Below are 24,626 nucleotides of genomic sequence, written 5' to 3'. Positions count from 1 at the left end.
ATTTTATCTTTTTAGATTTAGCTTCCCAAATCTATACGAAATTTTTTTAAAAAAAATAGCAACACGATCGTTTAAATTTGAGCCACCCAAGTCTGTATTTTTAAAACATTTTTTTTTGTGTTTAAATTTGACTATCTAATATGCTAACTTTTTTTTTTCACGATCTTTTATACGTGTTAACGACCAAATAACACTTTGACACGATTTTAAACCGAATAACAATTTGAAAAAAAATAAAAGAAAAATTACATAATAGAGTAAGAAAGACGACTAAAAGAAAGAATACCGTCGAATATCATAAAAAAGATAATAGAGTTATGCATAAAAAATCGAAAATAAGAGAGATAATCATAATTTTCAATTCTTATACACCAGTGAAGACAAATATGTAATTATGAAAAAATAACGAGTTTTAATAATTTTTTATTAAATTGATCTATGCACCATAAACATTTTGCTGTTTTATTCTATTTATAAAAATCTATATCATTATTACGACATTTTGTTAAACTTACTTTTAAAATACGGTGATAGTTGTAATTAATTACGTTCTCGATTTTTTTTCTTCTTGTCTACTTTTTTATATAGAAATATGCTTGTGTTTATTCATTTATTTATCGGTTTCCTTTTAGTACATAAAATAGGTTAAGAAACTTGAACCACCAATTTCGTGGTTGACGTGTTGTATGTTTATGCTATTTATGTTTAAATCATGCAATATTGAGAATCATTTTTTAATGTAATTATGAAAATATTGCTCATGTTTTTTTTTTTTCATTTATTTTTTTATTAGAGTTATTTTATTAATTATAAATAAAGATAATAAAATGTGTAAACGAATAAATATTAAAATATTTAATTTAATTTCTTACCTCCAAAATCATTAAAAAAAAAGATTATGATTTCACATTTATAATTTTATAATTTTAAAAGAAATATGAATTTGGTAAATGTTTTACCCTTTCATTATAATTTTTTAGTCTCGCTTTGGTGACAATTTTTATCATTCACATAAATTTAATGTTTGTGGTCATTTTCACATTCAACGTGTAGAAGTTACACTTTGTTAACTTTTCATACCCTTGTTTAAAGAAAAAAAATTGATATCGTAACTGGTATTAATTAATGCTCTATGTTATTAGGGCCATAATGTAACTTTTTTATCTTCCATAACTGATATTACACAATGCCATGTATTATTACACAACTAACAATCTTTCTGTCTTCCATTTTATTTGGATATATATATATATATATATATATTAGATTGTTAAGTTTGCAACATGTAAGTTCATGATGTTAAGAAATTGAATTTTAATTGTGCAAACAAATCAAATTAAAAAATACATTCGAAAGATGACAACATTATATTTTTAATGAATAAATTTATTTTTCACGTTATGATATGAATATGAAAATGATATATAAATATGAAAATCTTGAAATGACTGTTAAAATTTTATAAAGTTAAATTAAGACTCTAACTTTTTCGTGTGTGATTTTCATGTACATCACACGTGTTGTTTATTAGTTATAAACAAAAGTAGTAAACAAATTTGAGTTGAGTAAAATAATTTTATAATAGTTATTAAATGATCCACTTAAGCATCTATAATTAGCTACAAACTATCTAAAATGAAATGAAAATATAGCATACTTGTGATTTTTTAAAATGTATTATTTTCATACTTTAAAATACTATATATTTTACACGCATCACACATGTTTTGTACTAGTTTATAAAAAAAATAAAATAGTCATGCTAAGACAATCAGACGTTATTTTTGTTTGATAATATTGTATTGATTACACCCTAAACTTGAATTGGTGTGAGTTTGGGTATATTTTTACTATCTAAACTTTTTATTTTTTTATTTGTGAAGAGAAGGCGGCAAAATACTCCAAAGAAAAGGCATTCACCACTGATCCTTCTCCCTCCATAGCTGCAAACCAACTCTTCACATTCCCTTCCATTTTCCAAATGACGAAGAAGCGTCCAGTTCCAGAGGTTCTATGGCGTCTCTTCTCCCATCGCGCTCGCACCCTTGCCGACACCATCACTTCCTTACTTCCCCCCCCCGATTGCCGCTGCCACAAACGCCGTTGTCTTCGTTGCAGCGCTGCAACTCCGGACGGTTTCCTTCTGAGACCAGACGATCCTTCTCATTATCGACAGCTTTTGACTCAGTGTTACGTCGTTATCTCTGACAAGGCGTCTCCAGTCTCTGATTTTTCAAACGAATCGCGCTGGTCTCAGCGTCAGGTTCGTTTTACGTTTCGTGGAACTGCCAATAGTGCTGACATTATTTAATACAAGCTACATATAATGGAAAAGAGAAGTGGACTTTCTTTTTGCGGCATGTTCTGTTCAAACTATAACTTTCTTGTTAATTACCATTGCTGCTGCTTTCAACCTTGGAAATGGTGCAGATTTATGTGGGACTTCTATGAATACGAGAGGGTTTTGGAGCAGTTTTTTTTATCAGCTGTTTGTTATTAAATTTTATTTACGTTTTACAGATTGTGGTGAGGTGTATCCAAATGCTAATCAGTACTCAGCCGGTTGACAGCAATTTAATATGCTGTGGTTTTAATACCGTAAGAATTCACGATTTCTGTTTCTCTAAACAAATCATAATTTTTATGGTGTTTAATCCTGTATTTCTCCTCTCTCTGTATGTGTATATGCATATGTGCGTGTACATAGATTGTGTTGGTAGAAATATCCTTTGTGTAGCTCTCTCTCATTCGTAGTGTTCTATCTTTCTCTTGGCTGAAAAAAGTTTGGAGTCAGCTCTATTCTATTTTATATTAAGATTTGATTGAGGCATTATTTATTTCTTAGGACCAAGAACTAGACATGCCTTTAGGTGTACCATTAGTTCTGATAGATTTATTATCTGGCTGAAGGTGATATGCACATTAACATTTCTATTTGGTATTTAGTCTTTGCCTATTTGATGATTAACCAATCATGTTCAATTTTATCAGCTCGCCCTGTCAAGTCCCATTGTTGATCTTTTAACTTGTCCGGCCTGGGATCTTCTCTTAAGCAGGGTACACTGTGCTTATGGATTTTTCATCCTCTTAAAGTTATAAAATGGTTCTTTGTTATTTGCTCATATTTGTGTGTGATTTTAAATTGGCAGGTTAGGGATGAGATGATGATTTATCTGCTAATGAATAGTTCAATATTCTTGCCCACATCACGGAAGAGGCACCATCAGGTGGCAGGTCTTCCCATCAATGATTTGTGCAATAAGTTGTCAGAATATTCAACTGGTTCCTCAAATCAACGCAATTTATCTGGTAAATATGATAAGCAGGACTTGTAGTTATTATATCTCAGAGTTCTTAAATGAATGCCATTTGCATCTAATTCTGTCTTGTTCTTCAAATAACATTTGAAATTGATATCCTCTGTTACCTTACCTTCATTTATCTGCTATGGAAGTTTGGTAGTACAATGAAAAACAGGTGGTAAAGAGGTCATCCCAATTATTCTTAATTTTGAACAAGACCAGTTTAATTATAATAATTCTAAGATAGAACCACTGGCACACTGCTCATGTCAATGAATTCACTCCATCCTTGTGATTTTTTTTATCTCGTCCTCATTAGTTTTCCCCTTCTGGAAATGCCAAGTGTTTTCCCAAATTTACGAGTATTATGTGATCTATAATTTAAAAGATTACAAGAAATTTTGTGGTAATGGCGTTCAAATTTAATTCAGAACTGCAGAAGAAGAGGAAAAGAGATGGTGGTCAACCTAGTGGTTCCTTCAATGATCCTCTGCCTCCCGTTCATGCCAGATATTTTTCTGGGTGTGAAAGTAGCTATTTTCAATCATCATGCTGGCATCAAGAGGACAAACAGTCCCATTTATCAAACATAATAAGTCAATCGATCAGTATGCCTAATCCGACCCGTGAAAGTAATTCAAATGGGCAATCAGAAAAGTCTAGCCAGTCTGTTACAGAACTTGGAAAGCGACGAAGGCCATTTAAATGGCAACGGGAAAGAAAGCGTAGGCTTTTAGGTCCTGTGAATAATTGTAATTCGACTCCTTGCACATCAACGTATTCTGGTAAGAATACCTTGCATGCGAAGCCTCCACATCAGTTGAGAGACAGCCACTCCCACATGGTAAATTCAGTTTTATGCAGTACATAAAACTGATAAAAACATTACGATTTGAAGGCTGGTGGTGTTATCTTGAAAAGGCATCAACTTTTTTATTTTCATGTGATATCTGCCCTCAAAAGTTGTTATAGTAAACAACCAGAATCACGTGATCATATATGTCTAGTCTGCTGTGTCTTTACTGGCGTGTTATATTTTCCACAGCCTTTTACCTTTTACGCATACATATGTTGGTTATGTCATGCTCCTGTATTTGGCCGCCAATTTTAGGGTCTGCATTGCTGCTTATGCAATGCCATCTTTTATTACTTCTTTAAATCATAAATACAGAAATTCTTCAAACCTCATTCTCCTCGTTTTTTTCCTCAGTTAGTACCGTTTTAAAAGTTAATAAATGGTTATTATTACCTTTTTAACTATTTTGACACAACAAACTTCACAGAACTATGCAACACATGCAAGGGAAAAACTACTACAATGTATTTTTTTGGCAAGTATATGATGTGTAGCTTGTATATCTTTCTAAATTATAGCGTTAAAGTTTATTTGGTTAAATACCACTAAAAAAATGGTCTGTTTTAACAATTTTGTTTTAATCCATCCTCGTGCTCCGAAGTCTGAAGTTTGTCCTTTGTGATTAAAAGCAGTGTAATTCAAAATTAGCTCTAAGTATGAATTCATTTGCTTCCAGTTTAAATAACGAGTACTATGGAACCAATGGTAAAATAGAATTAGTAAATTCAGTGCATGTTCATAGCAGATTGAGTGATATAGATCTGTTAACTGTGGAATTCTTATTTGTACTTCACATTTTCTAACTTACTTTTTGCCTTTTTCTATCCGACCTTGGATTTATTTATGTTATACCAATGCCTTGGTTTTTTATTGTAGCAATCTCGAAAGATTACAAAAGAGGTTTACATTAACAGGAAATCTATGTTTTACAACCTGGACAGTTCAACAAATGTTCTGAAAGGAAGTATCCTATGTTTTAGTTATCTTACTGCTTTCTATCTATATTTATTTGCTGCTTCATGATTTTTAACATTTCTTTATTTGGTGGTTCTTATATTATTAGCTTGTGAGCCTTTTGAAATCTATACTGGATTTGTGTCTCCAGAACCTAAAACTAACACATGTAATTGCAGAAATTTTCAGGATGCAAACTATTTTTCAAGTGAAATGGCCCATCCCATTGAAATGGTTGTTATTTATTGTTTAAATAGTAGCCAGTTCAACCTTTATTTGGTTTATGATTCATTGGTGGCCAATCCTGCCGGCAAATTCTTGTCTCACACTTTTATTTTGTTTTAGTAAACGTCATCTTCTTTTAGTACTATTACTGGAAAACATTGACGTTCCTTGATTACATTTCATTTCACTGTTAGTCTGTTACAGTTTGGGCCTTGAAATCATGTGTTCTTTTACAACATCAGATATACTTGGTTCGTTTAGGCCAAACTTTGCTGGTTCAGAGAGTCTTGCTGGATATATATTTGGTTCATACAATGCAAATGGAAATACTCCTTCCTCATTACTCTTCTGCAACAGTGGCACCTGTCCATTTGAATCAAAATGCGTGTAAGTGGAGTTGTACCTTCTTTGATATTATTAGAGGTAAGGGAACTGAACACTTAGTCAGGCATGTCTCTTCTTTAGGAGATTGGGATTGAACGTTATTTGAATGAAAGAGGTTAGAGAACTCATATTCGAAGGTATTGACTTGCGAAGGGAAAAAGAAATAATGATAGCGTTGCACGACTACTGGTGTCGAAGACTTATTTATTTATTCATTTATCTTTAATGAAATATTCCTAAACAAGTTTGATATTTGAGGATGGATGCGGAAAACAGATTGATACCTGTTGCTTGGCTGTCACTATCAAGGCCCATAGGTTTTTGAATGGAACTCCTTATATATTCTGACCTTTGCTTATTTTCTGATTTCATGCTTTTGGTTCAAGACATACTTTTCTGAAAGAATATTTTGGTTCCAGATATCATTCAATTACCAAATTGCTCAAAGTTCTGATACGTAGAAGTCGTAATTGTCAATTCGATAGATTGTTGGATAAGCACTGTGGTGCCCCATCATTTGAACAAATATCCACGGGAAATACAGGCTCCATGGTTGAGGTTAGTACTATTTGAGGAAAGCATTAGAAGGTATATTGATGTTTATGAAACTATAAATTTGATGGGACTTGGGTATTACCGGTCATTCATTTAAATCATTAACTGTTACTTCTATTCTACGAATAACGTTCTTTTATCATGGATTGTTCGTTAATGGTACAAATGCAACTATGAAAATATTGTTAATGTCACACCCCCTCCTGGATCACCTACTTTCGACCCGAAAGACAGTGTGAAGTCAACTGATATCGCTCCCCTTTTGATGACACCAGTTGACTCTTAACCTTTAACCTTTAACCTTTAAATGAACCACCAACGGAAGCTAACACACATAACTTAAACACGATTGAGTGCAACCCTTTTCATTAAACAAACTTTATATACGTTTTACACATACATTTAACAGCGGCCATACATAGAATCAGACTCTAACTCCAATATTTTAAATCTAAGTCTGTTACAATTAAAAGACCAACTAAACATAGCTTCAAAATAGCAAGACACGTACGATAATAAGACAAAACCCTTAAGCAAACAGATAATAACGATTCAGACTCTGAGGACATGATCTCTACCTGGAAAGTGGAAAACATTTTGAAGAGTGAGGTAAATGAGCTCAGTGAGTGATAGGTTTCTAAACAACAATTCTTAAACCTCTTAAACAGTAAACATAAATACTTTAACTTGATAAATATTTTGGAACAATAAATCAAATCCTTGTTTTTCCTAGTCGTAACCCAAGTATCTATTTTTGGGAGATGGTAGAGTGAACTCAATACCAACTCTAAACCTCTGAGATGGGCATCCGCAATCCCTGTTCTTGGGAGATAGGCATCCCTAGCTCTGATCCTGAAGATAAGTGTCCTTACCTCAAATTCCTTGGCTCCCCTTAACCTACGCTGAAGGGCTGTTTGAGATATCTTGGATAAGATAAAACATGAATAAAATCATAGGTTTTGGAAAGAGTACTTCAAACCTTTAAAAGATTCTTTTGCATTTAAGCAAACCTCAAAACATAACCATGCCTTGATAAACTTCTTTATCCTTGAAAGCCATAAACATTCTTCAACAATCATGCTTGAATAAATACTTTCATGAAATCACATGCTTGGAAATCATTCAATAATCAGAGAGCTCAAACATTTAACTTAAATCATACTTAAAACAATAGCTTAAGAAATATGATTCAAAATCACTAAGTAAATTCCTTTTTCACTCACAGATACAAGTTTTAGATCCTTGGTCTATAAATTTTCCTGATCTTTTCTTGATCTCAAATTTTCAGCTCCAAATTCCAAGAGATGAATTACATGGCTTTCGAAAAGTGCACCTTGCTCAGATTCTCTTTGGGAAAGACCTTTCTCCCTTTCTTTAAGCTCAAACTTAATCCTTCTTGCCTCAAATTTGTCCGGCAGTCCTAGTCTATAAACTAGACTCAATTTGTGAACTTTTGAGAGTAATTGGAGCCAAAACACACAAGTAAGAAAGAGAGAAATTCTCCCCTATTGCATGTACCTTTATTGACACCACCTGCTTGCCGATATTTAACTTAAACATGCAGAGGACATCTGTAAAGCACTCACCGACTTGCCATCGTCTCATCATCTTGCCCAAGCTTCAAGCCAAACGCCTAACATGGAGCAAAACGTCTAGGCTTCCACCATGCGCCATGCTAACCTCTCAACATGGCTGCACGACCCCCTTGCGTGCAAGGTTTCTCGCCCAACACCATGCAGCCTAGCCATCTTGCCTAAGCCTCTTAACACCCAAATAACCTTTAAATGACAAGGTCTCCTCGTCTAAGTGAACCATGACCGCCCCATGACACTCCTTTGGAGGTTTGCTCGCCTAATGCCACCCACAAGCCTTGGCCGCCTAACCTCAAGCCCAAAACGCTTAATAACCTCTTTAGTTATCTTCCCTTCTTTTGGCCTCCCAACACCCCACTTTTAACCTCTAAATGCCTAGTCCTCAATTCCTTGACACTCGGCCGAATTTTTTTCTTTTTCAACCTAAAAATCAAACTCTCCTTAGCAACCTTAACTTAATTTTTCTTCTTTGAAAACAACCATAACACATCCTCCAAAGCCTTCCTTGAGTAAATTTTCCATCTTAACCCATTCGAAACCTGACCTTTCAAACCCTTAAAGAACTCAAGCTTTCCTAGGGTTGGGGACAAGCTCCTTAGAGAAGGCTGGAAACCTCTCCCCAATAAAAGCAACAGCAGCCTTTACTACAAAAAACCTATTTCTCTAATCCCTAAACATTCTCTTTATACTCACTCTTCACTGTTGGCCCATCAGGTGGAATTCTCTCTCTCAACATTTCTATAAGTCTCGACTGGTATATTCCTTTCTTGCCCCTCCTTTTATAAGTGTGTAATATTTGAGGCCTAACAAATACCTTCTCCTTTTTTAAAGTTCGTCAAACCCAAGTGGAAAGTTATGAAAGTTTGATATTGTGTTATTGTACTATTCAGTGAGCTAAAATCTTTTTGCTTATAAAGACATCAAAATCTTTCAGTGCCATGGAAGTAAGTTGAGTACGGAAATTGGCGAAGACACCAGTGGTTTTGATGCCATACAAAGCAAGAATTATCTAGAAGCAATTGATCCTCAATTTGCAGCGAAATTCTATTGCCCTAAAAATCAGGTGGTCGCATTCATATGGGCTGTTTGTCGGAGTATAGTTCCTCAAGATATGCTGGGTACCTGTTCTAATTGGAGAACATTAAGGAGAAATATTTCCAAGTTTGTAAAATTACGAAGATTTGAAAGCTTTTCCTTGAAGCAAGCTATGCACCAATTGAAAACCTTACAGTTTCCATTTTTATCAGATAAAAGTTCATGTTGCCAGAATGGTAGGGTGTTGAACTCTGAGGAGAAGAGGAGGGTTATTGAAAGTTGGATTTATTGGTTATTTTCACATTTGATTATACCATTGATACAAGCACACTTCTATGTCACTGAAACTGAATTTGGGAGACAAGATGTTTATTTTTTCCGGAAGTCAATATGGGAAAAATTAACAAAAGGTGCCACGACTAGCTTTAAAAATAAAGGTTATTGTTACTTGAATGAATCGACTGTCAGAGATATTCTGAAAAATAGATCATTTGGTTTCTCCAAACTTAGGCTTTGTCCAAAAGAAAATGGAGTAAGGATTCTGGCAAATCTCAAGGCATATTCAAAAATGCCGACAGAAAATGGTGAGTCTTGTGGACGATTTGGAGGGAAAAAGCTCGTCAAGTTTAAGTACTACAAGTCTGTAAATAATGTTCTTAGAGATACTCACGCTGTTCTGAAAGGTATTAAGTTAAAAGAACCAGAGCTATTGGGATCGTCAGTATTTGATTACAATGATGTCTATCAAAAGTTACGTCTGTTTTTACCTAGCGTGAAGAAGGCTAAAGCTTCCATGCCGGACTTATTCCTTGTTGTTTCTGATGTATCAAATGCTTTTGATTCTGTTGATCAAGATAAGCTGCTTGATGTGATGAAAACCATTATCGTGAAAGATGAGTATCATCTTAAACAATACCATCAGATTTTATGCACAAAGAAGACTATGTGGGCTCATGAGAATGTAATGTTGATTGATCCAAATATCAGTCCAAGATTTTCTTCTTCACAATTTCGTTCTTTGCATAGCGTCCTTGTTAATCAGGTGCTTTCTACAAGTTACTCTCTGTTCTCAATCCAAACTTTGTAGCTTCATTTTATTTATAGTTTATATGTGATTCACTGAAATTGTATTGCTGCTTGTCCTACATGAACATTTTAAATAGCAAAGATTAGATGTGGTAAAGAGCTAGTCGATGCTTTTGTCCCATAAGCCAGATTGTTATTAGGCTACTTTCTTATTTCCATTAAAATTTTAAATAATTTATTCACAGTATCCTTTTGAAGGATGACCATCGTGTTTTCCCCCCATTATAACCACAAATATCTGTACAGTATCTTTGATTTGCTTTCTGTTTACTGTGGCAATTTTTTTTATTGTTATTGTTAGTCTTTTTTAAATCCTAAATCCAACTGCGTTAGGGCATCCACGCACACATTAATAAGCGATTCATGTTTACACACAGGATAAAATTTAAAAGCTTTTGGCTCTTTAATCTCTGGTAAAATGCTACTTTTAGTCCTTGAAGTTCGGTTTATGTTGTTTTTGAGTCCATGAATTTTCAAACTCAATAATTTTATCTTTGAGGTTTGCTTTTGTTAGCACCTTTGGTCTCTCCTTCATTTTATTAAAAAAAAATTGTTCCAAAATTAAAAATTAAAAAATGGATTGTTTTCAAATATAGCAAAATGAACCAAAATATTTACAAATATAGCAAAATATTACCATCTATTTGCAAATTTTTTTTACACCTCTCTTCCCTGTTCTTGCTACATCTTCTCCTTCCATCTTTTTTTCCTATTTAAACTAGTTGCCACCAACTATTACTGGTGACTAATTTTTTCCCCTATTCTTCCTTCTTCCCCGTTTAAAAAGAATTGAGATCTGAAAGTGTTTAGCCAACAAGTGTGATGTAATATAGAATAGTTAGTAAAACAGTTTAATTGTTTAAACTGTTAACTAACAGCTGAAGATAGTTAGTAAAACAGTTTAATTGTTTAAACTGTTAACTGTTAAAACTGTTTCATAAAAAACAGTTATATCAACTACTTGTAACTACTTACACATTCTTAATAAATACCCCTTCTCTTAGCCATTAGAGGCAGAGAATTCATTTTGAGAAATTAAATCCAGACTTGAATTACATCAAAGTGTGAGGGCTAAGGGAACTTCAGATACACAACTTGCAGGAACTTCGCCCTTAATGCTCTAACCCTCACGATTTATGGTCCTAGCTACGGTCTGAATGGGAGAAGGAAAAGGATAGGAGGAAGAAAAGGGAAGAGAAAGATAGGAGAAAAGCGAAATAACTTATGCCTTTTTATATAATTCAAATATTAGAAAAACATTTATTTCAATATTTTTTATAAAAATGTGTCATGTTAGTTTTTTGTTATTAATTAATGGAAAAATGAACAAGGGACCTAGGATGTACCTTAGGGTTATAGCTGCCGAGTTTGAAAACTCAGGGCCTCAAATGCAACCTACACCAAACTTCAGATGACCAAAAATGTCAGTTTATCTTAAACTTTAAATTTTCTGGTGGTGAAGTCAATTCTAGGCTTCTACTTAGTTCACAATGCAATAGTCCAAGATATGCTATGCAATAACATCAACATATTGGCTTTTTTCTAAAAAATCTGAGACTCATTATGGGCATTGGGAAATACATAGGACATTAGTTGAAATGTTACTTTATTGCATCAACATTCTGAAGCTGGTGACTAAACACGGGCATTGATTTATTTCTCTTAAGTTGACACATTTTCCCCTCATCCTTAGGAAGATGGAAACATTACTTGTTAAAATAAAAGCATTATTCATGAAATGTGGTTATGGAACAATAGGACATTGGATCTTCCTGTTCTCAGCGAGTTTATATATTTTTCTTTATTAAGATTCTTCTCTAATTGTTATCTAATTATTGTAGGAACGGAGCAGCTTCGTAAACAAGAATGACTTCATTCGTATTCTACATGAGCACGTGAAGCGAAATGTTATGCAATTTGATAAAAAGTTTTACATACAAAAAACAGGTATTTCTCAAGGAAGTGTTTTGTCATCTTTTCTCTGCTCATTGTACTTTGGAGATTTAGAGAGGAAGGTACTTTTTCCATTTCTTGGAAAGGTTATTGCATCTAGGGCTAATGAAGTATCTGCGAGACAAAATCGTTTTGACCCCTCTATTTCCCCAAGTAGCAATGTGGATGAAATGATAACAAATCCTGGCTATATGCTGCTTAGATTTATTGATGATTTCCTTTTCATATCGTCCTCGAAGCAGCTGGCAGAAAAATTCTTATGCAGAGTTCATAGAGGATTCCGGGCATATAATTGCTACATGAATGAAAGTAAGTTTGGTATGAACTTTGATGTGGCCAATACATATCGAATCGTCTCCAAAAGAGTGCATGTTGGTAAAGATGGTGTTTCATTTCTTCGATGGGCTGGTTTGCTCATCAACTGTCAGACTCTCGAAATTCAGGCAGATTACACAAAGTTAGGTGCCATTCATGATTTAATTTTGTTTTTATTTGTATCGATGTTGTATTGGGTTATGATCCACAAAAAGTTAGTTTAATAATTATTTTGGTTTCTGTGGTTCTGTTTTAAAAAATTATCCTTGTTTCCTCCCGATTCCTTTACTGTAGTTTTTACCATGCATGAAGAAACATTATAATTCTTAGCTAAATTTTAATAACTAAAACTAGGTTTTAAAAATCAATTTCTTAAGTTTTCATAACTAATTAACTTTCTTTTGGACCTTAGCTACTTCATAATCGTGCAGCACTTTGTTTTTTTCTTTTTCTTTTCCTGTTGAGCATCAGGCGCCAATTTTATGTCATTTGACATGTTCTTTTTCCCATGTGCATAACTTGTGTTGTTTATGGCAGGTATTTGAATAACCACTTAAGTTCAAGCCTAACCGTTTCCTGGCAAGGAAAACCTGGACATAATCTAAAGGAAAAGCTGTGTGACTATTTAAGGCCCAAATGTCATCCGATCTTTTACGATATGAATATCAATACTGCTGCAGTTGTGAGATTAAACATTTTCCAAGGATTTCTAATATGTGCAATGAAGTTCCATTGCTACATATGCCAGTTATCATATATATGCAAATTCAGCAGAAATTTTCTCTTAAAGATCATCCTAAGATCTCTAAGGTCAGTCTCATGCTCGTGGTTAACGCAGCTGCTGTCGAAAACCTATGTAGTTTAATTATTGATGTTTGCTGAACATATTTCCGCCGTTTCCCATTCATGCTTTCATGTGGTTAGGTACATGGATGTGCTCATAAAGAATAAGATGTCTTCTATTCAGCTTGATTCTCTTCCACGTCCAAGTCTGCAGCTAGCGGATAGAGAAGTTGAATGGCTAGGACTAAATGCTTACGTGCAAGTATTGACAAGGAAACAGGCACGACATACTCGGTTACTGTCATTGTTAAAATCGAGATTATTGGCTCATCGGTTGTCGGAGTGCATCTCCTCGGATTGTATCTATGCGGTTGATGTCTCACATTCATCCTTGCTCTGGGAAATCAAGTACTAGTTTTCAGATGGCATGTATTTGGTAGTTTTTGAAGCTTTACCTTTGGGATTAGAGGAGCAGTCATTTCAGGTTGATTTTTGTGCATGGAGTTGACACTGGTGAAGAGGGAACGGCTTGAAAGCCACGCACTCATCCAAAATCTGAAACAAACGAGTTCTAGATAGTAAGTATTTGGTAGTTTTTGAAGCTTTACAATTGACATTAGGACTGTCATTTCTGGTTGATTTTTGTGCATGGAGTTGACACTAATTAGTTCTCTTAGATTCTATAAGGCCTCCCACTTCCATTGGTATCTTACTAGAAGACTGAAATATTGGCTCCATCTTTGAAGAGCAGAAAAAAAAAGACTATTCACCAGAATTTTTAGTTTTATTAGGAGATTAGTTTGAGTTTATTTCAAAATTTCCAATGGTTTAGAAATCTTGAGTTAGAGTGAAGAATGGATTTCTCACAAAAATTACCTTAAAGATGTCATTCATTGTGCTTATGATAGATTAATTCAATACTCTCCGAAAGTACTTAAAACAATTTTAAGCGTGTAGTTTCAGATTGACTTCAATGAAAAATATAACAAATATAAAAAAATGTTAATTTAGAAACAAAACTTCAAATATTAGAATAGTATTGTTTTATGAATATGATATATTATGCCGTAATTCAACGAAAATTATGAATAATATACATTATTATAATATAGTGGAATGTTAGTTTTACTTGATAAGAATATATACATATAAATATATTTTTTTCTTTCTTAATATACATTCATGATATTCAGCTAACATGTAAATCAATTCTAATTTTTTATACCTATCAAAATCAAATGACTAAATGATTTAAATGATCTTTAAATATATTAATAAATTTAAAAATTATTAAATGAATTCCTAAATTGAAAATGAAGGAGGTAAAATTATTAAATGATCTTTAAATATATTAATAAATTTAAAAATTGGATGTAATATAGTTGTTATAAATTGAAAATGAATTCCTATCAAAATCAATAAATATATAGAAAATATCAATTGAAATTTAAAAATTCATAATAATAATCATTCCAAAACAATGTATATAGAATGAAAATCGGGAGATGAAAAGGTTTTAAACTTAACCGAAAAATGAACGAAAAAAGAAGCATGGTTTGATCGACGAACGAAAAAAGAAACATGGTTTGATCGACGAACAAGAAATCAAGAAATAAACGGAGTAAAAATATTGAGAGATCGTAGATATATTTGTTAATTAAATTCAATCTAACAATTTCGGTCAAAATGAAAGTGAAAATTTTTTATATTAAATATTAAATGATTTTCACTTCAATTGAAAATAAGAAAAAAATATGTTAAATGTATTGTCTTATTTTCTTAAGAAAACTTGCATTATCTCCCTTTCAAAGTGAAAAGGGTAAAACTCTAAATTATTATCTCTAAAATTCTTAATTGAATAATTTAAAACTTAAAGGACATTTTTGAAACATAGGCCCAAAAGTGGAATTTCTTAGCTTAAAAATCTTAAAAAAGATCGAAGTCCAATTCTCTTGAAAATTTGAAAACTTCAAATATAGAAACGGAGAAACGGAGAAACGGAGAAACGGTGAAGTGATCATATTATATATACAATATCAACTTACTACACACTATACTCAAATGAATATAAATCAAACTTCTGCCCCCTCCTCCTCAACCTCCAACCTTCTCTTCAACCTCCAACTTCCAACCCTCCAATCCCGCCTTTGAGAGAATTTAGGGTATCTCTCTGTACAGAAATGGCGTTCGCTAGTCGCATCAAATCAACTATCTCTGTCCTCACCAAGGTTTGAGATCCCAATCCTCCTGTACTCCCCTACTCCATCTCACTTTTTCCATCTTCTCTGTCCCTCACATTTATTTCCGCTTTTCCTTACCATTCCAAATATGCTTCTCCTGTTCCTTCCGCTCAATTGTGGAGGCCTTGTACTCTGTATTCTTGGGTTTAGGATTTACTGGAACTTATATATATTCTGTTCGGTTGCCAGTGGAAAGGGAATCATGATCATGAGGACATAATTCTGATTATCTGAGCTAGTGTATTGGGAGTGTGTGCGTATGTGGGTGGGTGGTAACGTTTCGAAAAGTCGTGGAATTTGTGATGAATTGGTATAATTTGAGGTTCGTGTTTAGGGTGGTTATGCATTTTTAGCAAATTGAAGATGTCATTTTCTTTGCTAAACAAGTTTGACAGGGTGTTTAGAGCTTCTATTTTCAGTTTCTCTCGATATTGGTCGATGTTTCCGTGAATACAGATGATTTCTTGACTTTTTCACTGGTTTTGTCTGATTATGGTAATATCACCTCAATAATTTCCTTACTAACTTGATGCAGCTCTCAAGAACTTATACCGCTGCATCAGGGAGAAATGAAGGAAAAGTGAAGGTATACCATTACTTATCTTAACTCCTCATATATCATTTTGCTAACAGATTTCTAGAATTACTATCAAATATGTCCTTTGGAACTTAGAGTGCATGTGCAATATATGTTTCTTTTTTTCGAGAAGGAACATTTCATTGGATAAATGAAATAGAGAGGAAATCCCCAAACACCTATAGGTGATTATAGAAGAGATTTCCCATGGGCAATATATGTCTCTTGCTGGCATTCGTTGAAGTTAATTTACAAGCGTGCTTTCTTATCTGCTATATTGGCAGGTGCCTATTGCTTTGTTTGGAGGGTCTGGAAACTATGCCTCTGCTCTGTATCCAGCTGCAATAAAAGCTAATTCTTTAGACAAGGTGGAATTTGAACTTGTTAACCTTGTCCAAGCTGTTAAGAAAAGCCCTACATTTTCTCAGTTCACAATGGACCTGTCAATTCCAGCGAAAACTAGAGTTAAGGCATTGTAGAGAACTTTTTGGGTAGGATTGTTTGCTCTTCTGTGGTTGTGTGGATGAAAACTGACTTTAGCTTTGGCTCCTTTTGTGAGGCACAAATTGTCTGTCAATTTCTATTTCTTACTTTATACTAATTGTCATATTGTCATTGTATTATTTCATACCCTATATAAGATCCGGCTTGAGAGGTATGGAGATTTTTTTCTTTCATGATTGAAGAAGTGAGTGTTATAATATACGGCTTTTGAGATATTTGAGATGGTTAATGGGATTGTTGGTTCTTTTTTTTAAAATTTCATCGACTCACGCATCTTACACTTTGTTCTAATTGATGAAGTACTCATGCTCTGCAAATAAGGATACTGGCTTTTAAAATGCATCACTTCAAGGAGTCTTTTGTGTGTTCTTACTTGGATTTTTTATGATTCGTAATTGTAGTTGTCCTGGCTGAGAATGGGAGGCTGAGATATGTAGATAGCATAGCAAAGAAATTCTTGGAGTTGACCATGGCTCATAGGGGAGAAGTTAAAGCCATTGTTACAACTGTTATTGTAAGCTTCTCTTTCACTGTGCTTTTTGTTTTCTTTTAGTTCAGGTAAAAACCAACTTCTTATCTACAGAGTTCAATGTGCGAAGTGATTGAATATGTTTAGCATTAACTTATGCAAAGTGATATCTGTGTCTAAGGGATGACGGATAACCCATTTAAATTTGGCAACTGATTTGTGGATGTCGCAGGATGCCTTTTATATAAGTGTGTTTAGAAGCCTTTTGCAATAATTTACTTCTGTTTATATTTCTAGCCTATTGATATCAGCAATTCGTTGATCATCTATGAAAAGGTTAATCACATAAAATACTTGGAGAAGTAGAGTTGTTGATATTTAAAATTAATTGGTTTTTTTATTGAATCAGCACATGGCTCTCGGTGCGTTGTAGTTCTTCATAGGGTTTTATCTCCTTAGACCCTGTTTGGTAATGGTAACCATTTCATTTTTGGCTTTTGACAATCAATCATATTTTCTTCCCTTTTCATACAATGATGTGCATTTTTCTTAAGTACTATGGTTGAATTCTTAGTTTAAATTCAAAAACAAAAACAAGTTTTTAATAGCTACTTTTTTTTAGTTTTTAAATTTTAACTTGATTTTTTAAACCATTGGTAAATAGTAGATAACAAGTGAAAAAATTTGGAAGTAGAAGTAATGTCTATATGCTTGGTTTCAAAAACAAAATGGTTACTAAACAAGGCTTTAGGATTTCAGTGTTCTAACCAGACAAAAGTAAAATAAAATATTAAATTGTATAAACCTCAATACACATTACAACTGATTTGTGATTTACCAGCCCATTCCAGCACAAGAAGAGAAAGAATTGAAGGAGACAATGCAAGATATAATTGGACAAGGCAAGAAGGTTAAGCTCGAGCAGAAGGTACTTTGATTGGAAACTTTTTTAGGTTTTTCAATTTTATGAATATAGCATGCCTTCTTGAGAAATTCAAACACTGCTCTTGTATTTGCCAGATCGATCCCAACATCCTTGGTGGTCTAGTTGTAGAATTTGGCGAGAAGGTGTTTGATATGTCCATTAAAACACGGGCACTTCAAATAAAGGTTCTTGCGCCAACCTGTAACTCTTGATGGTCTGTGAAAAGGTGTTTAACTTCTGTGGCACCATGTCATCATCTGCAGCTAATCGTCACTTTGTCATCCATGTTAATAGACAAAGACATTTCCCTTTTTTCCCCCATTCTTTGTTGGTTTTTACCCAAACTTGTTATTGATTATGATGGTATACAATCATGTAGGTGGAAATAAGAGTGTCGGCTTTCTATGTGAATTATAATAGTGGCAAATTTTATGTTTATCAATGGTATTGCAAGCTAATGGCTCTATATCTCCTTATATGTGATTGCTTCCATTCCTTCTGGAACCACCAATATATAATCAACAAATTCAACATATTCTGCAATCTGATGTTACGTCTGAACTCTTCATGAAATTGGAGTAACAAGTGATTGTACAACACAATCTTAATGAGAAATGTTGAAACTTGAAATATCTTTACAAGCTTTGCGCGTGAGTTAATTTCATTTACTTTTCAGTTTGGTCAACTTGTGATCCACCCGATCATGTGATTATTTACATTTTACATGTGGTGTAATGAGACATTAACGCCACCATTTTTGACCGACTTGGATACTTCCCTGAGACAATAAACTCGAGTTGTTCTTTATTACAACCTTCAGATTGAGAATGTGTGATAGAGAGTAAAATGCAAGCATATTTTTCAAAGAATACAAACTTCTCATCTTAGTTTTCAGCATAAAGATATATAGTCATGCACTTTGAAATCATGATGCTTTACATTTGGAATGGAGGCCAATGATTTCAATTTTGCCATTTATTTTTCCTTGACCTTTTATGGATGCTGATGAAATTCAATGATTTTCTAGTATGTTATTTTTTGCATTTTTTTTGTCCTTTGCCTTCTTTGGATTCACCAAATACCATCTGCTATATCTTCCTGGGAGATAAAAAGATGGTCTTCTTTTGTTTAACTGATCTGCTTTTTCTTATGATGACAGCATTTCTTTGAGTACTTCAACTTTTCATATCATGATTTTTGGTTGAAAAGCTTCTGTTTAGATATGAATACAAGCTTACAGAAAAAAAAGAAAAAGAAAAAAACATCTGCGGTTAAATTCTCATTATGTCGCTGATGAATGCCATGTGTATTGAGGAACTGGTTGGTTTTCTTATCTTTGTATCCAAGTAGGATGTTGCTTTGTGTTGGATCATAATCATGACTTGGATTTTTCGTACAGCTGTATATAGATAGAATAGAATGCTTTTTTGAACATTTGAGTAGCTTTGGAGTCTACCACTTGCTTTTTTGCTCAGAAAAATTATTTAGTCTCTTTCAGGAGAGAAAAATATATATATATATATATACAGGGAAACTCATACTATAATATTTTATTTTCCCTAACAATCTCAGGAATTGACAAGGACCTGCTAAACTGTTTTCTTTGAGACAATGACTGGGAAATGGTGATGGATTTTCCATGATAATTTGGTTGTGCATAGATGAGTTTTTCTTCTCCCAAACTTAGACAAGCAGGGAGAGGGATTAGGTAGAGGAAGTAATTGCTTATGACTTTCTTGACAGAAGATGGCTTTCTTCTTTTTGTTTCTTCTTCTTCTTCTTATTATTTTTATTGGGGGGATGTTAATGGACCCTGAGTTTTTTTTTTTTGCAGTAAATTAGTGATTTAGTGGATATCAATATTCTTTTAGTAAACTTTGTTCTTGATCGAGTAAGAACGAAATATAATGAATAGGGAAAGGTGATGAATACGTATGGAATACTTGTATAATTCTTATGCACACTCAAAGCAATTGACAGCAATGATGGGTATGTTTTTGGATAAGAATACACAAAGACCACGTAGACAATCAATGAGGCTTACCTAGATTGCTTGAAATTGTTGTTGGTAATGAAAGAATTTGAGTAACTGTTGCAATTAATGGAGCTAACTATTAGATGGGTCATGTTATCTCTTAATTGATGTAGGAAGCAATATCTGTTCATTTGACTTTATTATCAAGAATGCTCACAAACTGATTTACCATATTTATTAGACTAAGTTTTTGATTATTGCATTACCCTCTGCACCCACTACAATTATTTAGATCTGTTTGATTACATTTTTGGCTTTTCTTTTTCCTTCTCTTCTCTTTAAAACAGGGGGAAGTAAAGTACCAGATTTTGGAAGAACAGACTAATATTATAAGATTTTCCTTGGAAAATTCAGGGTGTTGAAGGCCCCACTTCTTGCCGTATGCTTTTATGATCCATCTTCCCAGGGAAGTTTCAGCAGCCCTAAGTGAGTTTTATTCAACTAATACATCCAAACTCTTCAAAAGCTGTCCATTACTTCTATGCCATGTTTTACGTCAATCAGAGGAAAAGAAAAGTTAAATAATTTGGCTACATTAACTTTTATTCAACTAAAACACAATCCATCCATTTCTTTGTACATGTAGATCAACAAAAGTTGATACGTCGATGATTCCTCTTTTAGTAAAAGCAAATTGCATCTGAAGATTTATTCATGTTTTTTCCATAACGTGTAAATCATAAATGGTTTCTAGGATTTGCTGTCATACATTTATTTTGGTGAAGACAATCTCTGTTCAAACAGTGGCCTCAAATGAAAGGAGATCTCTCATGCAAAGAGAATTAAAAATTATTGGACAATCTCCAGTTGAAGGGATGAATTGGAAAGAAGAAAGGGGGAAAACATTTATCAAATTGTGGAACACTAGAAAACACATCCCAAAGTACCAAAGTACATTCATGTACTCTCTCTCTCTCTAGGTTTATTCTTCATAGTCACGTGTCTCTAGAGAGAGAGAGAAAGAGAGATTATTATGTGAAGTGGAAGCAAAACTGTAGTTCTTTGTTATACAGAGACAATGATTACCTTGTGAGTGAAGAAAAATGCAAAAAAAAGACAAGAATTGAGTCAAAGACAAGAAGACCAACCATCCCCTTCTTCTCTTTCTTCCTCCTCCTCCTCTCTCTCTCTCTCTCTCTCTCTCCATAGAGAGACACATACACAAATGGAGGTCCCCCTCCAATCCGTTTTCCACTCCACCTATCAACCAACCAACACAATCTTCTCTCTCTCTCTCTCTCTTAACACATATTCACAATTCAAACCTATATTCTTCAAGCAACCAAAGCATCCCCAACCATCTCCATCATCATCACCCTTACCACGCCATGAAGCCTTCTCTTTTTCTCTCTCTTTTTTCTCTTTACACACACACATATATATACAAATCTCCATGCAGTGACCAAACCCAGTTGGGGAAAAAAACCTGAAACATCAGAAAAAATCTGAGAGAAGAATGAGGAAGCCAGAGGCAGTTCTTGGGAAAGAGAATGCTGAGAAGAACAAATACCGTAAAGGCCTGTGGTCCCCGGAGGAGGATGAGAAGCTAATGAGGTATATGTTGAACAATGGGCAGGGCTGTTGGAGTGATATTGCTAGGAATGCAGGGCTTCAGAGATGTGGGAAGAGTTGTCGTCTTCGTTGGATTAATTATCTTAGACCTGATCTTAAACGCGGAGCTTTCTCTCCTCAGGAAGAAGAGCTTATTGTTCATTTGCATTCTCTTATTGGCAACAGGTCCTCTCTCTCTCTCTCTCTCTCCTTAACTCCTTTTCTTGATACCAAATTGAGAGTTTCAAATGAGTTTTTTTTTTTGATGAAGAATCATTTCATTCCCTACATTCATGAACCTGATCTCAAACTTGTTATCATATGTGTTGACCTTAAAAGTCATGGGTTTAATATGATATGATTATTTGCTTTATATGTTTTAAACAGGGACATAGCATGGATCTATGTCATATTACATAGAACATACATTTCATTTTTAGGAATGTTGTAAAGAAGATATTGAACATCTAGTTGTATTTTGTAATGTACATCAAAATGAAGCATTACTTGTTATGCTGTTAAACAATTCCTTATTCAAATGGAGTAAAGATTAAGCATATACATATATACATTATAAAATGAAAGACATGTTTGAGGGGACATCCCTTATTTTTAAAATGAGTTATATATCATTTGCATTAATTCTTTATTTGAATTTGGAAACCAAACAACCTAATCTCCTTTGGAAACAATAATCAATAGGTGGTCTCAAATCGCATCTCGTTTGCCCGGACGAACCGACAATGAAATAAAGAATTTTTGGAATTCCACATTAAAGAAAAGGTTAAAAAACAACCTCTCTTCCTCTCCATACAACCATGAATCATCAGATCCTAGATTGGACATGATGTTTGGAGGAATAATGGCAATGCAAGAACATGACATAATGAGTATGAACATGAGCATGGATTCATCGTCGACCTCCTCATCCTCTTCCCAATTACCGTTTTCTGCAACAGGACACAATTCCTTCGACGGTTCATCCATGCCATTTCTTGACAACCACTTTGAAATGGCCTCTATGGCTGGAAACACCAATGGCTTTCTACAAGCCCCATTGACAGAAATGGGAATGGGAATGAGATCAATGGAAGAGAGGTTTAGATATGGAAGTTTGGAGGCACAGAGATCAATGGAGCTTGAGAGAGAAGTGCTATGTGTTCCACATGAAGAGATGAACCACCCTCCACTAATGAACAATAGAAGCAGTTTTGATCAGTATTTGGGTACAAATGAGCAGAATTTGAATGTGGAGGAGATGTTTGGAGATATGGGAAGCCATGGACAATTACAAGAAAGCTTGAAGATGGGTAATGAATGGGACTTGGAGAGTTTCATGCAAGATATATCCTCATTTCCTCATTTTCTTTGATTTTTTTCAACCTTTGCCTCCCTCTAAAATTCTATAAATCTTCATTTATTTTATAATTTTTTTTGAGGGACAACAAAAAACCCACACACACACACACACATTCTTTATCCCTCATTTTCTCCCTCATCAAAACCCAAAAAGAAAAAGCCTATTTTTCCCCACCCTAAGTTTCATATAAAAGGCTTTTCAAAGCCATTTAGGAAATTTTTGGGGAAACCACCAACCATATAAATATAAATATATATATTTTTTCCCTTAAATGATTTCTTATTTGTGTCAATAAAATCCCACGAAAGAAAGAAAATAAATAAATAAAAAAAATTGTTTTTTTGGATGGCCATGGCGTTGAAGCCCATGAGAGGAATGGGAAATGAAAGAGAAAACTTTTGGTTTTGGTGTTTGTGTCTTTGGATCAAAAGCAGAGAGTTTTAGAGAGAAGAGTAGATTTGGAAGATAAAGTAGTGTTTTTACATGCAAAAGAAAAGAAAAAAAGCCTTTTGTTCTAAAAATATCCCAACTTGAGAGAGAGATTTTGGTATCTTCAAGCCATGGTCTTTTGTTAGCAGTTAGCACCATGAAATAATAGTAGCAGCAGCAAATAAAACAATGGTTGGATCATTTGTTGTTTTTTTAATCATTTATGTGTACAAATTCAAACTTACATAAGAGATATTATATATATTACACAACACATCTCTCCCTTGATCAGACAATATTGCTAGTCTTATTCATGTTTTAAATTGATGATTTTTCTTCCTTCTAACTTCTAACATATCAAGTTACACATACAAATCAATTGGAATGGAAAGAAATACTCTATTAATCTAAAAAGAAAAATAATCAAATAATTTATACCTTAGAATATGATATCAAACATAACTATATATATAAATATATATGGGTTCACCTAATTAATCATTTGAATCTTAGAATATTTGGTTTGTGTTTATACGAGAATTAAGGGGGTTTCAATCAGTTAAATGCTTGCTATGGTTTGGTTGCTAATAATAATTTTTTAGATTTTGAAAATTTTAAGCTATATAACAGTTTTCTAGTCGAACAAGTCTCAAAAGGGAAAATTTTCAAATATGGGGATCTCCATTCATGCTCCAAAAAGGTGTTTTTTGGTCAAGATTGATGATCATAAGCATGCAAAAGAATAATATATAATTGACATAACACATCCAAAACGAACTTTGGATTGTAGGTTTGATTAACTTTCTAACATTCAATTAATCCTAAATGGAATTTGGTGTGGAAGCTCAATGTGATCTCAAGGGTGAAATTGACTGTACGAAGCCTTTTGGATTCTTTCAGGGGATATGCTGGGAACTTCAACCGCGAGAGCATTATTATTGTTGGGATGATTATTCGATGGATCACCTCATGAGCTCACATCGGGAAGTTGCGACCTGTGGGATATATATGTGTGGAATTATCAAACCATATTAAATGGTGCGGCTATATGACTTCCATGGTTCATGTCTTTCTTCAAAAATTCATGTGCATGCAAAGGAATTTGGAGTTGGAGTTTGTTCTTCTTCTTTCTCCATGTGATTGTCTACTGCTCGATGATGTTAATTTTTCTTTTCCTTTTTAGTTTCCAACATGAAAGGTGAATAACATAACTCAAATATCTTAATAACTATACATAGAATCGGAAAATCAAAATTGAACACCTTCTTTGATATCAATTTCGTATTTGACATCCTATTCCTATAATGTCGGGAACGATGACGTTTTAGAAAAAGAAGAGAATAGAAGAAGTCTTCAAATTGGAATATATATAAAATTGAAAGATAATAAGTTGCTATTTTTAGGGTTGCAATATAGTAGCTTTTTAAAATATAAATTAAAAGCATCATTTAATTGAAACCTATCTTAACTCAATTATTATAAAGGATATTTAACAA

At 33.7% G+C, this 24,626-nt stretch overlaps 3 protein-coding genes across 11 annotated transcripts; all 3 read left to right on the top strand.

The window, feature by feature from the left end:
• The first annotated feature begins 1,870 nt into the window (after positions 1-1,870).
• LOC101209644 (telomerase reverse transcriptase) lies at positions 1,871-13,983 on the top strand. Of its 4 annotated transcripts, XM_011653475.2 has the most exons (12): positions 1,871-2,263; positions 2,521-2,598; positions 2,992-3,057; positions 3,150-3,309; positions 3,734-4,146; positions 5,035-5,122; positions 5,580-5,724; positions 6,141-6,279; positions 8,803-9,945; positions 11,831-12,399; positions 12,795-13,067; positions 13,182-13,983. In XM_011653475.2, exons 1-12 carry the CDS (start codon positions 1,982-1,984, stop codon positions 13,453-13,455), a joined length of 3,630 nt encoding a protein of 1,209 aa, XP_011651777.1. In that variant the 5' UTR covers positions 1,871-1,981; the 3' UTR covers positions 13,456-13,983. The 4 variants fall into 4 exon arrangements, with proteins under 4 accessions (XP_011651777.1, XP_031738869.1, XP_011651781.1 ...); XM_031883009.1 differs by lacking the exon at positions 2,521-2,598; XM_011653479.2 differs by lacking the exon at positions 8,803-9,945 and having other exon boundaries at positions 1,872-2,263.
• Positions 13,984-15,073: 1,090 nt separating this feature from the next.
• LOC101205847 (ATP synthase subunit O, mitochondrial) lies at positions 15,074-18,231 on the top strand. 5 transcript variants are annotated; one of them, XM_031881894.1, is made up of 6 exons: positions 15,074-15,268; positions 15,816-15,866; positions 16,142-16,321; positions 16,763-16,875; positions 17,672-17,758; positions 17,851-18,231. In XM_031881894.1, the coding sequence occupies exons 1-4, from the start codon at positions 15,221-15,223 to the stop codon at positions 16,787-16,789; spliced, it is 306 nt and encodes a 101-aa protein (XP_031737754.1). In that variant the 5' UTR covers positions 15,074-15,220; the 3' UTR covers positions 16,790-16,875; positions 17,672-17,758; positions 17,851-18,231. The 5 variants fall into 5 exon arrangements, 3 of the variants coding, with proteins under 3 accessions (XP_031737754.1, XP_031737755.1, XP_031737756.1); XR_004214908.1 differs by having other exon boundaries at positions 15,078-15,268; positions 16,142-16,225; XR_004214907.1 differs by having other exon boundaries at positions 15,078-15,268; positions 16,142-16,348.
• Positions 18,232-20,007: 1,776 nt separating this feature from the next.
• On the top strand, positions 20,008-23,426 carry LOC101209400 (transcription factor MYB46). Of its 2 annotated transcripts, XM_031881853.1 has the most exons (3): positions 20,008-20,216; positions 20,485-21,527; positions 22,044-23,426. In XM_031881853.1, exons 2-3 carry the CDS (start codon positions 21,247-21,249, stop codon positions 22,711-22,713), a joined length of 951 nt encoding a protein of 316 aa, XP_031737713.1. In that variant the 5' UTR covers positions 20,008-20,216; positions 20,485-21,246; the 3' UTR covers positions 22,714-23,426. The 2 variants fall into 2 exon arrangements, with proteins under 2 accessions (XP_031737713.1, XP_004149614.1); XM_004149566.3 differs by having other exon boundaries at positions 20,008-21,527.
• The last annotated feature ends 1,200 nt before the right edge of the window (positions 23,427-24,626 follow it).

The sequence above is a fragment of the Cucumis sativus genome, chromosome 3, assembly GCF_000004075.3.
Source record: "Cucumis sativus cultivar 9930 chromosome 3, Cucumber_9930_V3, whole genome shotgun sequence".
Taxonomy (NCBI): domain Eukaryota; kingdom Viridiplantae; phylum Streptophyta; class Magnoliopsida; order Cucurbitales; family Cucurbitaceae; genus Cucumis; species Cucumis sativus.
This window is presented reverse-complemented; position numbering and strand designations above follow the sequence as displayed.

Coding starts and splice junctions, on each gene's coding strand:
- LOC101209400 (XM_031881853.1), top strand. CDS start 21,247: ATGAGGAAGCCAGAGGCAGTTCTTGGGAAAGAGAATGCTGAGAAGAAC. Junction 21,528..22,043: donor CATTCTCTTATTGGCAACAG/GTCCTCTCTCTC, acceptor AATAATCAATAG/GTGGTCTCAAATCGCATCTC.
- LOC101209644 (XM_011653475.2), top strand. CDS start 1,982: ATGACGAAGAAGCGTCCAGTTCCAGAGGTTCTATGGCGTCTCTTCTCC. Junction 6,280..8,802: donor ATACAGGCTCCATGGTTGAG/GTTAGTACTATT, acceptor AAAATCTTTCAG/TGCCATGGAAGTAAGTTGAG. Junction 12,400..12,794: donor ATTCAGGCAGATTACACAAA/GTTAGGTGCCAT, acceptor TGTTTATGGCAG/GTATTTGAATAACCACTTAA.
- LOC101205847 (XM_031881894.1), top strand. CDS start 15,221: ATGGCGTTCGCTAGTCGCATCAAATCAACTATCTCTGTCCTCACCAAG. Junction 15,269..15,815: donor CTATCTCTGTCCTCACCAAG/GTTTGAGATCCC, acceptor AACTTGATGCAG/CTCTCAAGAACTTATACCGC. Junction 15,867..16,141: donor GAAATGAAGGAAAAGTGAAG/GTATACCATTAC, acceptor CTATATTGGCAG/GTGCCTATTGCTTTGTTTGG.